At 38.2% G+C, this 13,428-nt stretch overlaps 1 protein-coding gene across 2 annotated transcripts in view; it reads right to left on the bottom strand.

Moving 5' to 3' along the window:
* The window catches only part of PTPN11 (protein tyrosine phosphatase non-receptor type 11), a 96,486-nt gene that overhangs the window by 4,578 nt on the left and 78,480 nt on the right, over positions 1-13,428 (bottom strand). For both annotated transcript variants that reach the window (XM_037816810.1, XM_037816811.1), the window contains exons 13-15: positions 12,843-12,994; positions 3,430-3,542; positions 567-668 (exon numbers count right to left, since the gene is read on the bottom strand). In XM_037816810.1, coding sequence (XP_037672738.1) covers positions 599-668; positions 3,430-3,542; positions 12,843-12,994 — 335 coding nt within the window. In that variant the 3' untranslated portion in view covers positions 567-598. The remainder of the gene's footprint in view (positions 1-566; positions 669-3,429; positions 3,543-12,842; positions 12,995-13,428) is intronic.

Genomic DNA, 13,428 nt, shown 5'->3' with positions numbered 1-13,428 from the left:
CATCTCTTATAAGTGAATCATAAAATATTTGTCCTCATGTGCCTTGCTTATTTCGCTGGGCATAATGTTTTCAAGGTTCTTCCATGTTGCAACATGTCTCATTACTCTATTCTTTCTTATGGCCAAATAGCACCACATTTTGTGTATCCATTCATTTGCGGACAGACACTTGGGTTGTCTCCACCTTTTGGCTATTGTGAATAATGCCCCTGTAAATAATGGTGTGCTATTATCTACTTGAGACCCTGTCTTCACCGCCTGGGTGTACACCTAGAAGTGGGCTGCCAGGTCATGTTAGGCATCTGCTCTTCATCACCAATATGAACCAATTCTCTGTGATAAGTGCTAATCTTGCCCCTCACAGAATTAATTCTGCATTTGATTTTAATGCTTAATAAATCCTAAAATAAATCCAGCTTGGAAAAGGACATATAGGGAGAGGTAAAAGGAGGCTGGTTTGTAAAACTTAATTATGGTACCCTTTACTGGAACACTCACAAATCATTTGCCTGCTTAAAAATGACTATATAAACAATTTGCTGATAGAGCACTTAGCATTTCAGTACCTATTTCTGTGCTGAAGTTTTGGCAGGTCTTCTTATCTGAAACTTTTCTGCTGCTGCATCAGCCCCACATTTTCATAGACTCTAGCATTATCTTCTCTCATTCTGAAAAGAAAGGAAAAAAGAAGACATTTTAAAAATGCAGACCATGCTGTTTAAACTTGTATGATCTTTATAAAGCACATACTGCATTCTTTGGGGACCAGAAATGGTTCCAACACAGTTCCTACCCCAAGGAACTGACAGTCTAGGAAGAGATATAGGACATAAATATACAGCAAAATAATTATAAAGTTAAAAGTGAAATAAGAGCCTTGAGTCACTGTTGCTTTCCATCCAGGAAGAGCCGGGGAAGCCTATAGTATGGGGCATTTGAGCTAGGTGGGACAGGTACAAATAGAAAGAAATGGTATTAATTTCAAGTAGAGGGATTTTAATAGGCAAAAGCTCCCAGAAGGTAAGTGGAGGTGCAGTCGGGCAGTGACTACAGATGTGTGCAACCTCAGCTTCAGAATACATGAAGGGGAACGCTGAACATAAAGCTGGAGGTGGTTTAGGGCCCTAGCATGGAGGCTGAATGCAAGCCTGGACTCCTTTCTGCTAAGCAGGGAGTGAGATCAGAGTGTTCCTGGAGGACAAGGACTCCAGCAGCAGTGGGCGGGACAAGCTAGGACAAGCAGAGCCCATCAGAAAGTGACCTGGGTCTGCACCCTCCACAGGGGATGACAGGAACGGTAAGGCAAAGAACTGTTGGTCACAGGCATGCCACTGGTAATAAGGGATTCTGTGCAGCTGGATCTGTTGTGCCAGTATGTGGGGAAAGTTTTCTGGCAAGGACTCAGAGTTCTGACATTCTGGTTGCAAATGACTGCAGACAGCAATTTAAAATATCAACTTTCCAGTCAGTCCACTGGGAAAAATAAAAGCAGGCAGAAGGAAGGGGCAACTTGGTGAAGAGAATACTTCTGTTATATAATTTCACTTCCATGTTAAATAGAAAGCAAATGTAAATACAAACCATATATGCTATCTAAACCATTTATATAGAATATTCAAATACACAGGGGTTTAAAAATCCCCATCAGAAGCAAATAGAGACAAGATTCTCAGGGGAAAATAAAAAGTAAATTTTATACTAGAGTGACTTTAGAATATATAGTAAAATAATAACTTAAAATTGCTATTCACATAATTGATTTAACAAATGTTTTCCTAACACATTTCAGTTTAAACAAGTAATCAACAAAGTTTTTCTGTAAGGAATCAGAGAGCAAATAGTTTAGGCCCTGCAAGCTATATGCAGTTTCTTTCACATATTCTCTTTGTTTTTGTATTTTTACAACCCTTTAAAAATTATTCTGTTCCCTTGTGAGGCTTATTACTACAAGGGAGAGGCTGAGCCTACTTATAATTGTGCCTAAGAGAACCTCTTTGTTGCTCAGATGTGGCTCCCCCGCCACCAAGCCCACTTGTCAAGTGAACTCACTACTCTCCCCCCTACGTGGGACATGACTCCCAGGATGTGAATCCCCCTGGCAATGTGGGAGATGGTTCCTGGGGTTGAGCCAGGACCTAGCACTGTGGGATTGAGAAAATCTTGTTGACCAAAAGGGGGAAGAGAGATGAAACAAAATAAGGTTTCAGTGGCTGAGAGATTTCAAATGGAGTCACGGTCACTCAGGAGGGTATTCATATGCACTATATAGATATCACTTTTTAATTTTTAGTGTGTTGGAATAGCTAGAAGGAGACACCTGAAACTGTTCAACTGCAACCCAATGACCTTGATTCTTGAAGACGACTGTATAACTATGTAGCTTGCACAATGTGACTGTGTGATTGTGAAATCCTTGTGGCTTGCACTCCCTTTAACTACTGTATGGACAGATGAGTGGAAAAATGGGGACAAAAATTAGATGAAGAGTAGGGTGGGATGGAGGGGATGGAAAGTTTTGAATGTTCTTTTTTGCTTTTATTTTTATTTTGGATTAAGAAAAAGGTTCAAAAATTGATTCTGGTGATAAAAGCACAACTGTATGATGATGCTGTGAATAACTGATTATACACTGTGGATGGCTGTAGGGTGTGTGAATATATCTCAATAAAACTGTATTGAAAAAAGTAAATGAACAATGGAGAGGAGAAGGGGAATGGGATGTTTTGGATGTTCTTTTTTATTTTTAATTTTATTTTTTGGAGTAATGAAAATATTCAAAGATTGTGAAGATGAATGCACTACTATATGATGATACTATGAACAAGTGATTGTACACTTTGGATGATTATATGATATGTGAATATATCTCAATAAAATTGCATTAAAAAACAAACAAACAAACAAAAAAACATTCTTAGCTCATTGGCTGTACAAAACAGGCTGTGGCCCAGATTAAGTCTATGGCTGCTTGTCTGCTGACCCCTGGTTTGAATACCCAAAGCAGATTTCTGTTGATTGGTGGAAACTTAGCCGATTATGCCTGTGTTCACAGTCAAACGTCAATTTATTCACTTTTATTTAGCAAAGAGTCTTAAGATATCGTAAGAGGTGTTACCTACCTCGGCAACAACTTTTTCACGAGAAGAAAAATGAGATTCTTCTTGGAGAAATACCACTTGAGATATTTATAATCTTGTATAATCCTAGCTAGTGTAGCAATCAGCCTGATTCAGTTTAGGGAAATGAAAATTTAATTTGGATAGCTTCAAAACAATCCATTGAGATTGCCAGTCACTGATAGACTAACTGGCTGGGTAACAATAATTTGAATCAATCAAAGTCATACACTGCAGACCTGTTTAAAAATTTTTTTAAGCCCTTCTATAGAACTATGTTCAGGTAAAAAGAATTTCCTCCATTACTACTTACTCTGCACAGGATGGTGTTGGGGTACAAGGCGGGAGGGGACTCTGATCTCCGCTTGTCTGGTCTGCTAGGGAATACTTAATATTCGTATATTCATGTCCTTTCCTCTTGCTTTTCTGAAAGATGAAAATCACAAATAAGGGAATGTGGCTTTTTTAAAGAAATAAAGATGCAAAAAAGACATTTCTCTCACACACACAAAAGAGAAACGGATAGGCTGATCCTTGAGAATGTTATGTTGACCAAGTAGTTGGGAATTGGCTCCCTTAAGGTAAATACACCATATGGGTGAAAAGTACTTTTGAACTTTGTACTTCTAAAGCACAGAGAGTCATGCATTAATAACTTAGCTGTCTCAAATCAAACATACCTGTTTCTGACTAAAGAGGTATGTTTCTTAAGAGGTATGCTTCATACTTTCTTTGTCACATTCGCTTCTAATCATTTCATAGTTCATTTGCAACATATTTAATGGTCTTCCGATAGAGAGTTGGGAAAGGAGTTCCAGAAATAAATTCATTCCAAGAAGAAATGACATATACATATACAAGATGGTGGCACTTTCATCAGAAACAATAATATACTTTATCATATCTTTCTTTTTCCCGGAAATACCCTAGCACTTTTAAAACTTTATTTTTGGCTCTAATGATACTCTGGGGAAAACTGGCCCAGAATAGCAGTAGGAATGTAATCTCAGATGCAGCATGAACTACATTTGATAAGAGTCCTGGTTAGATGATGTTCATCATCAGTCTCTGCTACTAAATTCACCAAGAAACAGCCAATTCTGAAACACAGTCTATCCAACAGTCATCACGTGATGTTGCCTTCATTACAGCTGCCTCAAAAAATAGTTACTATCAGAAAGGGTATCCATATCAAATATTGACATACTTGTGAGGAACTTTCACTCACTGCTGGTGAGAGGAGAAATTGGAACCATCACTTTGGTGAGCAACAGTATCTAGTAAAAATGAAAATGCATATCTCCTACAACCTTGAATGCCTACTTCTTGAGAAACTCTTGCACATAAATCTAAGAGACCTACAAGGGTGTCCAGTGAAGTGTTATTCTTAATGATGTCCAACAGCAGAAGAACAAATGGATGTTGTCTATCCATATCATGATATAATAAGAGGCAGCGGAGAGGAACAACAACACAACAATAAATATATCTAAATCTATATCTCAAAACAGATTTCATAACAATGTTGAATGGAAAAAAAGCAAATTGCAGAACAATAAAACAGCAAGATACAATCTAGGTAAACATTTTAAACATATAAAACCACATTATATATTGCTTACAGATAGCTGTATTTGAATTTTAAAATATGAAAAGAGATTGGAAGTCTAGTGACTGCCTTGGGCTGAAGTGAGTGGAAGTGAGGGATGGAACTGGGATGGTATCAAAGGGAACCTCAGCTATAACTGTTACACTTTATTTCTTTCATAAAAGGAAAAAGACGTGAAAGAAATATGATGAAACAAAATGGCTGATTATGGGTTGTATTTTAAATTTCTTCAAAATAAAGAAAGTATCAAAATGTAAAAGAAATTTAAACCCATCAGTGAGGTTTCTTTTTCCTCCCCTCACTCAAATTTCACCAAAAACAAACGCTAAAAAAAAGTGGAAAACCTTATTATCCATAAATCAAGGGAGCTACAGCTCCAATCTAGAAACTACAAAGCATCTCTGCCACAATACTGTGAAAACTGGACCTAAAGAGGGAGGAAGCTGAGAACAGACCCATATCCACTCAGACTTCAAAAAGAAAACACAAAGCTCTGAAAGGAGGGGCTCACAGAAGTGAGTGAAAGGCCTTAGCTTCTCTTTGCTGTGATGAGGCCTGGGGGTGTGGTGGCCAACAGGCTGAGGGAGGACCGGGTGCCTCTGAAGAGAGCTAGCTCAGCATGGCAGGGAGGCCACATTCTCAAGAGCCCTCTCGGTGGCTCGCGGCCACTCTCCTAGCTGCGGTGGACCACAGCTGAAACAGGAAAAGAGGGAGGGGAAGCAGCCTACAGGGCCTCTGACTCAGCGGGCTTTGTGAGGCTCCCTTGTCCCCCTACACATTGCTGTGTCCCAGGACAAAGGTAACAAGGCACTCAAGACAACAAACCCAAGCGATCATTTTAGAGCTGTGCCATCCTCCTCTTAATATGGAGACCTTCAAAAATGGGGAAAAGCAGAAAAGTTCAGCCTAGGACCTATATAAGGATACAGGGGGAGGGGGACAGTTGCAAAAAGAAGAAAAGGAACAATAAGAAAGAGGCAGATGGAGAAAAAATACATCTCAAAAGAAATTAAAGAAACAGGAAGAGGTAAAAACAAACAGTTTTGCATTAATCTCACAGACTTTATGGGTATGAGCTTTGTTAAGAAAGAACTCAAGAGATTATAAGACAATAAAGCAGATAAAAACAAGCTGGCAAAGAAATGGAGGAAGAAAAGACAAGAAATACAGAGATTAAAATCCAATGAAAGGCAATAAGAAATAAAACAACAACTAAAAACACAGGAAGGGGTATTATAGATGGGCTAGAGGAAGACATGCTAAAAAAATTAAAATAAAAAAAAAAAATACCTAAAATGACAGAGAAAGAAAATAAGATTTTATATACAAGTGAAATTACTGAAAAAGAGAATAAAAAGAGAAAAAACATTTTAAGACAGAATGCAAGAAAACATTCCAAAAATTAAAAAGCCCTGAATCTGTATATTAAAAGGGCACATGAAGCAGGAAAAACTGTACAATCTCTCAAATAAAGAAGGAATCACATGGTTCTCCAGGCAGCAAAAGGAGGGCGTATAAAAGTGGGGGATAATCAAATTGACTTTAGACTTTAACACAGCCATATGACTATAAAAAATTATGTGGGAATGAAAAATGACCCAAGAATCTTATACCCGGCTAAGTTATCCTTCAAATGGTCAACATTTTCAACCATGCAAAAACCTGGAGTATAATATATATATTTTAGAAAACAACTAGATAATGAAATGTAGCCAACAGAGATAAATCAAAATCAAAATAAAGATTTCAGAGAAATAGAAACCATGATAGAAGAACTAGTAGGGACCATTGATTTAAATATAATACTAACATTAAACAACTGTGGAAATGCTAGATATAAATGTCGTAAGTATACTAAAATTCAGGAGGCAAAAAAAAGTGGTAATTCTCTTTCAAAGATGGAATTAAATAGGTATCAGTTATTTTAATAATAAAAACAGTTAAAATTTTCTGAGCCCTTACTTCATTCTAGGCACTATTTGAAAATATGTGAATACTCACAACAATCTTTTGAAATAAGTACTATTATTAACCCTATTTTAGAGATAAGGAAGTGTGCAATTTCGAGGTCATGCCCTCAAATTAAAACAGGGGTTGGCAAGCTAATGTCCTGTGAGACAAATCCTTTTTTTGTACAGCCTCTGAGGAAGAGGAAGGAGAGGAGAGGGATGCGAAATAGAAGAAATGGAGACCACAGGGGCCTACAAAGCCTTAAATATTCACTATCTGTCCTTGACCCCTGCTTAATGGGCAGCTGCTGGCCCCTCACTTCTTCTTGCCACCTGCAGCCACGCGGGAAAGGCAACATCTGGAAGGGCAGAAGAACAACAAGATAAAATGTACCTGGGTCCCGGGATGACCATGTACCCCACTGACCTCCGAATTATCTGCCGGCTTGAACTTACATGTGGGAGACAAATAAGCTCTACCTTGTTTAAGCCACTATTATTTAGCTTCTGTCACAGCCGCCAAACCACTTTATTAACTGACAGAGGAATCATCACAGAACTTAGAGAGCAGGGAGGAAGTTGCAAAAATGAAATGCAAGGGGAAAATGTTTTGTTTAGTCCACATAGCATTTCAACTTTGTGAACAACTGTTTTTTAAAAATCAGATTTCACATTCAAAATATTTTAAAATGAGTCAGTTTTTTTGTTCTGTTTTTTATTAAGCAGGCTTCGTGCTTAAATTTCACAATAATGGATTTTAAAGTAAAGTCCTTGTGAATAACCACCTCTCAATGGTGGCCATAGATTTTTTACCACTAAAATCTTGGCTTACATGAAAAACAATCTTTCAAAAGATACAACATAATTTAATAATAAATATTAAATAGAAGAATTGGCAGAAAGCATTATTTATTTTAAACTTATTCTAAAGGTTAAATAAAAACTACGAAGTGAACTTGCTTTTATACTCAATACTTTCTTGAAAACCAAAATCAGTCTTTCCACATGAAGGGATTAAAAGTGAATTTTCTAATGAGGGATGATTAAGATAAATGGGACAAGAATTACTGCAATGAATCAAAGTAGTCCAAGGAAAAACATAAAAATGCTGGAGCTTTTTAGCTTATTTAGCAAGAATAAGAAATAAAACTGATTCAAATATCAGATGAGCTTATTGCTCAGCCCAGGCTGTTTTACAGATAAGGAAAAATTCTCAGGGGGCTAAGGGTTGTTTTGGTTTGTATTGGGAGAGGGAGGGAGGGAGGGGTGGGATGGCAGGCAAGGGGTTTGAGACCTAGAAAATAATCTGAAATTGATCTATCCTCCACCCTAATTCAGTGACAGCCTGGATACCCAGCCTTTTGCAATGTTTATAATAAATCTTATGGCCTTGCCAATTGATGCACAGCCAAGGTTGAGAGGAGGGACCTACCATGAGGCTCTAAAATGATCTGGTATTAAATATCTTTCCATGGGAAGTAACTCTGATTACATTCTTAAACCTTAAATTGCAAAAAGCCAAAAGGCCAAGAGCACAAAAAGAGAGCTGAGAGGAAAATTCTTGTTTAGGTTATGAGGCAACAAGACTACTTGTTCACAGTGCTCTGAGTTCACATGCCAGGATTACAAATACCTTGGTGCCTTCCACATCTAACCACAAAATCTTACTGATTCTACTTCTCTCCATGCTCTTCCCCATCCCCATCCAAACCATCATCAGTTCTCATCTACCCTGCAGCAACGTCTCCTTATTTGTCCCCTGTAGCTGCTGAAGCCTGGGTGCCAATCCATTCTTCACTCTCAAGACAGGGCCATCTATTTAAAATGATAATCTTTTTACTTCACTGCCCTGCTTCCAACTCCTCAGCAACCTCCCATTCCCCTTAGGATAAAGTCTAAAATCCTTTATATGACCTGCAAGTCCCCACCTGCCCCAATCTCGGCTCTGTTTACTTTTCTAATCCCACTCATTGCACTCCGTTCTTCCCTTACTGGGGAACCTCTACTCCAACCATACTGGATTTATTTCCACTTTAGAAAAAGGACTACTTGTAGTATTCCCAGTTTCAAGCAAGTGTCTGGCACATAATACAACCTGTTTTGATTGATGCACAAATGACTAAACAAATTAACAAATGTGAAGGGGCCATTTTATTGGACCAAGGAGATTAAGGAAAATATGTGAGAAGTACAAGTCTGGGGAAACAAATAAAATAGTTGGGGCAAATGGGGTAAGGTCTCACATTAACTCAAATTTTACATGTGGTGAAACTAAGTCCCATGAGGCAACAGCCACGTCTACCTTGATCATCATTATGTCTTCAGCATCTAATCAGTGTCTGGAACACAAAAGACATCCAAACATTTCTTAAAGGAATAAGAGCAAACAAAAAGAAAATGTTCAAGAAAACGTAAGAAGCTGTAATTAAAGGAGAGCTCCTGTAGGCAGACTCAGTGGCAGCAAGCACCCCAGCAGGCTGGTTAAAGTCTTGCTGGCACAATGCAGAGCCTGAGCTACAGCATTCCTATACTGGCTCAGTTGTCGCTAAGGAATATTCAAAGGTAAACTGCTGTCCTATAGCATGACTCACTCAGAGAGAACAATGCTCAGGTCTCTGTACACTGCAGCTTAAAGGACATTCCCAAAGGGGTGCAAAATTATTTCCTCCAAGGAAGGGTTGCCTCCTTGGTAAATCTGTTTTCTCACAGAGGTACAGGTTAGCAATCCTGACACTACTCTACATGTATGGGAGGGCTGAACAAATAAGTATAACTTGTAGAAAATGGGAGCCAGGTTTTGGCCTGTCAGAGAAAGAAATTACAAATAAGCAAGAAAGGAGCTAGAACGAACCCTGTGGTGCTACGTTTGAGTCAGAGACATCAGTATGAATTCATGGTTAGTTTTATATACATATATTAGCCAATTAGCAATTCAAAGAAAACTATACCAGTACCAATGGACACATCCAGCATCCAGATCTTAGTTTCCAAATATCATTCTCTGATAAAGACAAATAGGACTCCTTGGAAAAATAGCTGGAAAAGTACAAGATGAGGCAGGACAATCTTGTAGTGTCAAAAAGGAAGAAAGTGCTCAAATATCTTGGAACATATCAAAAGGACATAGGAACCAAAGTAAAAAAGCTCCCACTGACCAAATCTGGGATAATTAAACAACAAAATAATAATAGTAACAGATTGTAACCCAGAAAATAAAATAAGAGTCCATTCTGATATAAATAAATAATGAATAAATAAATAGGAGAAAAGGGACAGCTTCCTTTCACTAGGCTTCCAACTAATAAATGAGAAGGGGAAGACGGAAATAGCAAATCACCTTTAGGCAAACATCACAGTAATAATGGTCTCAGATAAGAATCATCAACAGATGTAAATAAGTGGGCAAAACGTATGTTGAGAAATATGATATTTACAGTCTCAAGTATCTCCCTACAAGACACTTACTAATTAAAAAGAAAAAAAATAGTAACTTTATAGTGGAGACATCTGGCAGACATCACCTTATTTAAGTGATCAACGATCAACAAACTGTGCCTCCCGAATATGACACACCAAAGACACAACAGCACTGCTGACAGTCCAGTCAAAAATGTACGGCCTGAATCTAATCAAGGGTAAACATCAGACAAACCCAGACTGAGGGGCATTCTACCAAATAACTGGCCCGAACTCTTCAAAAATGTCAGGGTCATGAAAGAAAGACTGAGAAACTGCTCCAGATTCAAGGAGACTCAAGAGATATAACAATAATGTTCCAGGTGATCCTGGACCACATAAAGGATATTTAGTAGGACAAATTGGCAAAATTTGAATAAGGTTGGGTAGATTAGATAATAGCATTGTATCATTGTTAATTTTCTGATTTTGATCATTGTACTGTGGTTATGTAAGACAATGTCCTTGTTTATAGGGAATGCACACAGAAGTATTTAGAAATAAAGGTGCATCTGTTTGCAACTTACAAATATTTCAGAAAAACACACAATGTATAAATAGAGTGAATGAATGATGAAGTGTGGTAAAATGTTAACAGTCAGGAAATTGGGGTGAAGGGTATATAAGAATTCCATATACTGATTATGCTACATAAACAAATAAGTACTATAAATGGAAGGTAGCAAAGAAATCTACCTTCAATTAAACTGCAGAGTGGGAGAAGAATAATTTATAAAAGTTGAGAATTTTCTCAATCTTGCTTTGTTTGCATTTCCCCCATTTCTCACTTCTGTTGCTGTCTCTAGTTCTCTACCTCCTTCTCTACTGTTTGCCATCCCTCACTGTCATTTTCTTTTCTCCATTCTTTCCTCTAATCTAGCAAATTCTTTCACTCCCAAAGGTCCTTCACACTTCATCATTTTGGAAATGACAATATTTCAAAATAACAATTATTCTGAATAAGTTCCATTATTTTCCTTAATTTAAAAATCAGGTAGGTTTAATGCTTTTAAGTCTGCCACTTCTTCCTTTACCACAAAATACAAGTTAGCAAGTTCTTATATTGGCTCAAACAGTACAATGCAGAAAATTAAGTATTACAGGATCTCATTTTTTTTTAAAAATAATCTAAAAGTTAGGCCACAAATTTTAAAAAACCAGAAGGCCCATATACAAAATAGCAGTTAACCGTACTTAAGACAGTGCAGGCATATGTTGGCACCAAAAAAATACTGGCTGAATGAATGAATGCAAGCATTCTTGAGGACAAGATTACTAGGGACATTCACTTTCCTATATTCTATAATATTTAAATTTTTAAGGAACATGTTTTGTTTTTTCCAAAAAAAGTGGGGGACAGGGCACACAGCAATGAAGATCTTTTTCTTCAAAGTAGTTCCTAAATCTAACTTACCACCTCAGATTTAGGGTCAGAGAGAACATATATGGTAATAAGAAGATTTGAAGTGCTTACAGAAGCTGGAAGGGAAGTCCCTAAACTCTCCAAAACAAGAATAAAAACCAAAGTTTCCAAATGAAATAAAGATAGCTTTTCCTCCAGCTTTTCTGAGCAAGACTACACTGTGTGCTTCAAGATATTCCCGAACATTTTCCAATTTGGAACAACTGTGCTTCTCTTTGTATCTATTAGGAGTCCTCTTTGGGCAACTTTATTCTGAGCCTATTTCTGGCCCAAATTAAGTATAGCTGAAAGACAAACATAAAATAAAGTATAGTAACCACCTAAATATTTCATAGCACTTAACAATAACACAAATGCAGATTTTAAAGCACTGAAGTTCACAACCAATAGTTTGTTAATTATTTGATCTTACATTTCAATACATACGTTTTTTTCTGAAGATGTTCTCGTTACAGTGAAGCAATCTACTAGGTATTTTTGTGTGGACTGAGAAGCTACTAATTAGTGGTTACCTTACTTTGGCTAACCAAGTCTTAATAATACGCCTGCTATTCTGCCAGGCTAGAAATCCTTCAGTTAGGTGGCAGGTTCCATTTTGGGAAGAGCTTAGTTCCCATTTTGAGAAGCTCAGTTCTCTAGAAAGCAAGACACAGGGTAAAGCAGGTAAATGTAGTTGGTGTTGGTATAGCACGCCATCTGCAGCACGGGGAGGGGGAAAAGTTCAGCTCCCTGCAACAAGCAGTTGTCCCCATTTCCCTCATCTCAGCATATTCCTAGTAAACTCAGCTTTGTGTCTGGTATGAAAATCTTCAAATGGAAAGGCTCCAATTCCACACCTTATTAAAATCAAAATTCCACTGTTTCCAACTCAACCAAATTGGAGGTTCAAACTGCCGTGCACAGTTAGACTGAGGCTTTCATTTTAAGAGATGGAATCAGGATAAACATGGCCTGGATCAAAGACGGAAGAGGTTAGAAACTCAGAGGCTTGAGTTCTAAGATTGCCATGTGAACCTGAAAAAACTTTAACCTCTGCATGGCAGGTTACCAATCTGGCAAGCAGGATGAGAGTACCGTGCCCTTCCCAGAGATCCTCCGTAGTGACAAATCAGAACCATGGGTGGTAAATAGTTACAGTTTCCAGAGAGGTTCCTCCCAGTTGGGAATTTATTTCCCACTTCTATCAGAGCATGCCCTGCTAGAGCAGGAGAGCAAAGGGTGACCTGGGCTGAAGCTGCCTAGAAAAGAAAATGAAACTTCCACCACGCCAGTCCCACCAGGTTAGGTACCTGCTCTTCTTCAATCCTGCGCTGTAGTGTTTCGATGTAATGCTGGACAGCCATATAGATAAACCGGTACTGTGCTTCCGTCTGGACCATCCCTGACCTCTGAGACCGCACCATCTGAATGGTTTTGGGCACGTCAATGTCACAGTCGACACCTACAAAACAAACAACATGACGCATCGGGAGAAACGGCAGAGCCAGGATGAAGTTATTTAATATGAAGCTTTTAGCAGACTCAGAAATGAAACAAATTTAGACTTTAATGTTCTAAATGAACATGTTCCAAGGGTGATAGCCATGGACATCTCACCAATACCAATTATCTCAGAAGACTACACGATAAGCAGTTAGGGACAGGATGCCCTCACTTTCCGACAGCACCACCTCTAAGCAAGGATTAGGTAGCTGAGTAGAGACCTCCATTGCAAATCCAACGAAAAGCCACAGCAGCAAGGTCCACGGCTCCTAGGCCTCATTTTATGCCCAAAGCTCAAATAACATCACTTCTATTCTCTGCCAAACAGATCCAGATTTTTGTGAAAATTTTAACATTCAAATTCTCTTCCTCAAGCTGTTTTCACTAGCGTTT

This window comes from Choloepus didactylus, chromosome 23, assembly GCF_015220235.1.
Source record: "Choloepus didactylus isolate mChoDid1 chromosome 23, mChoDid1.pri, whole genome shotgun sequence".
Lineage (NCBI taxonomy): Eukaryota > Metazoa > Chordata > Mammalia > Pilosa > Megalonychidae > Choloepus > Choloepus didactylus.
This window is presented reverse-complemented; position numbering and strand designations above follow the sequence as displayed.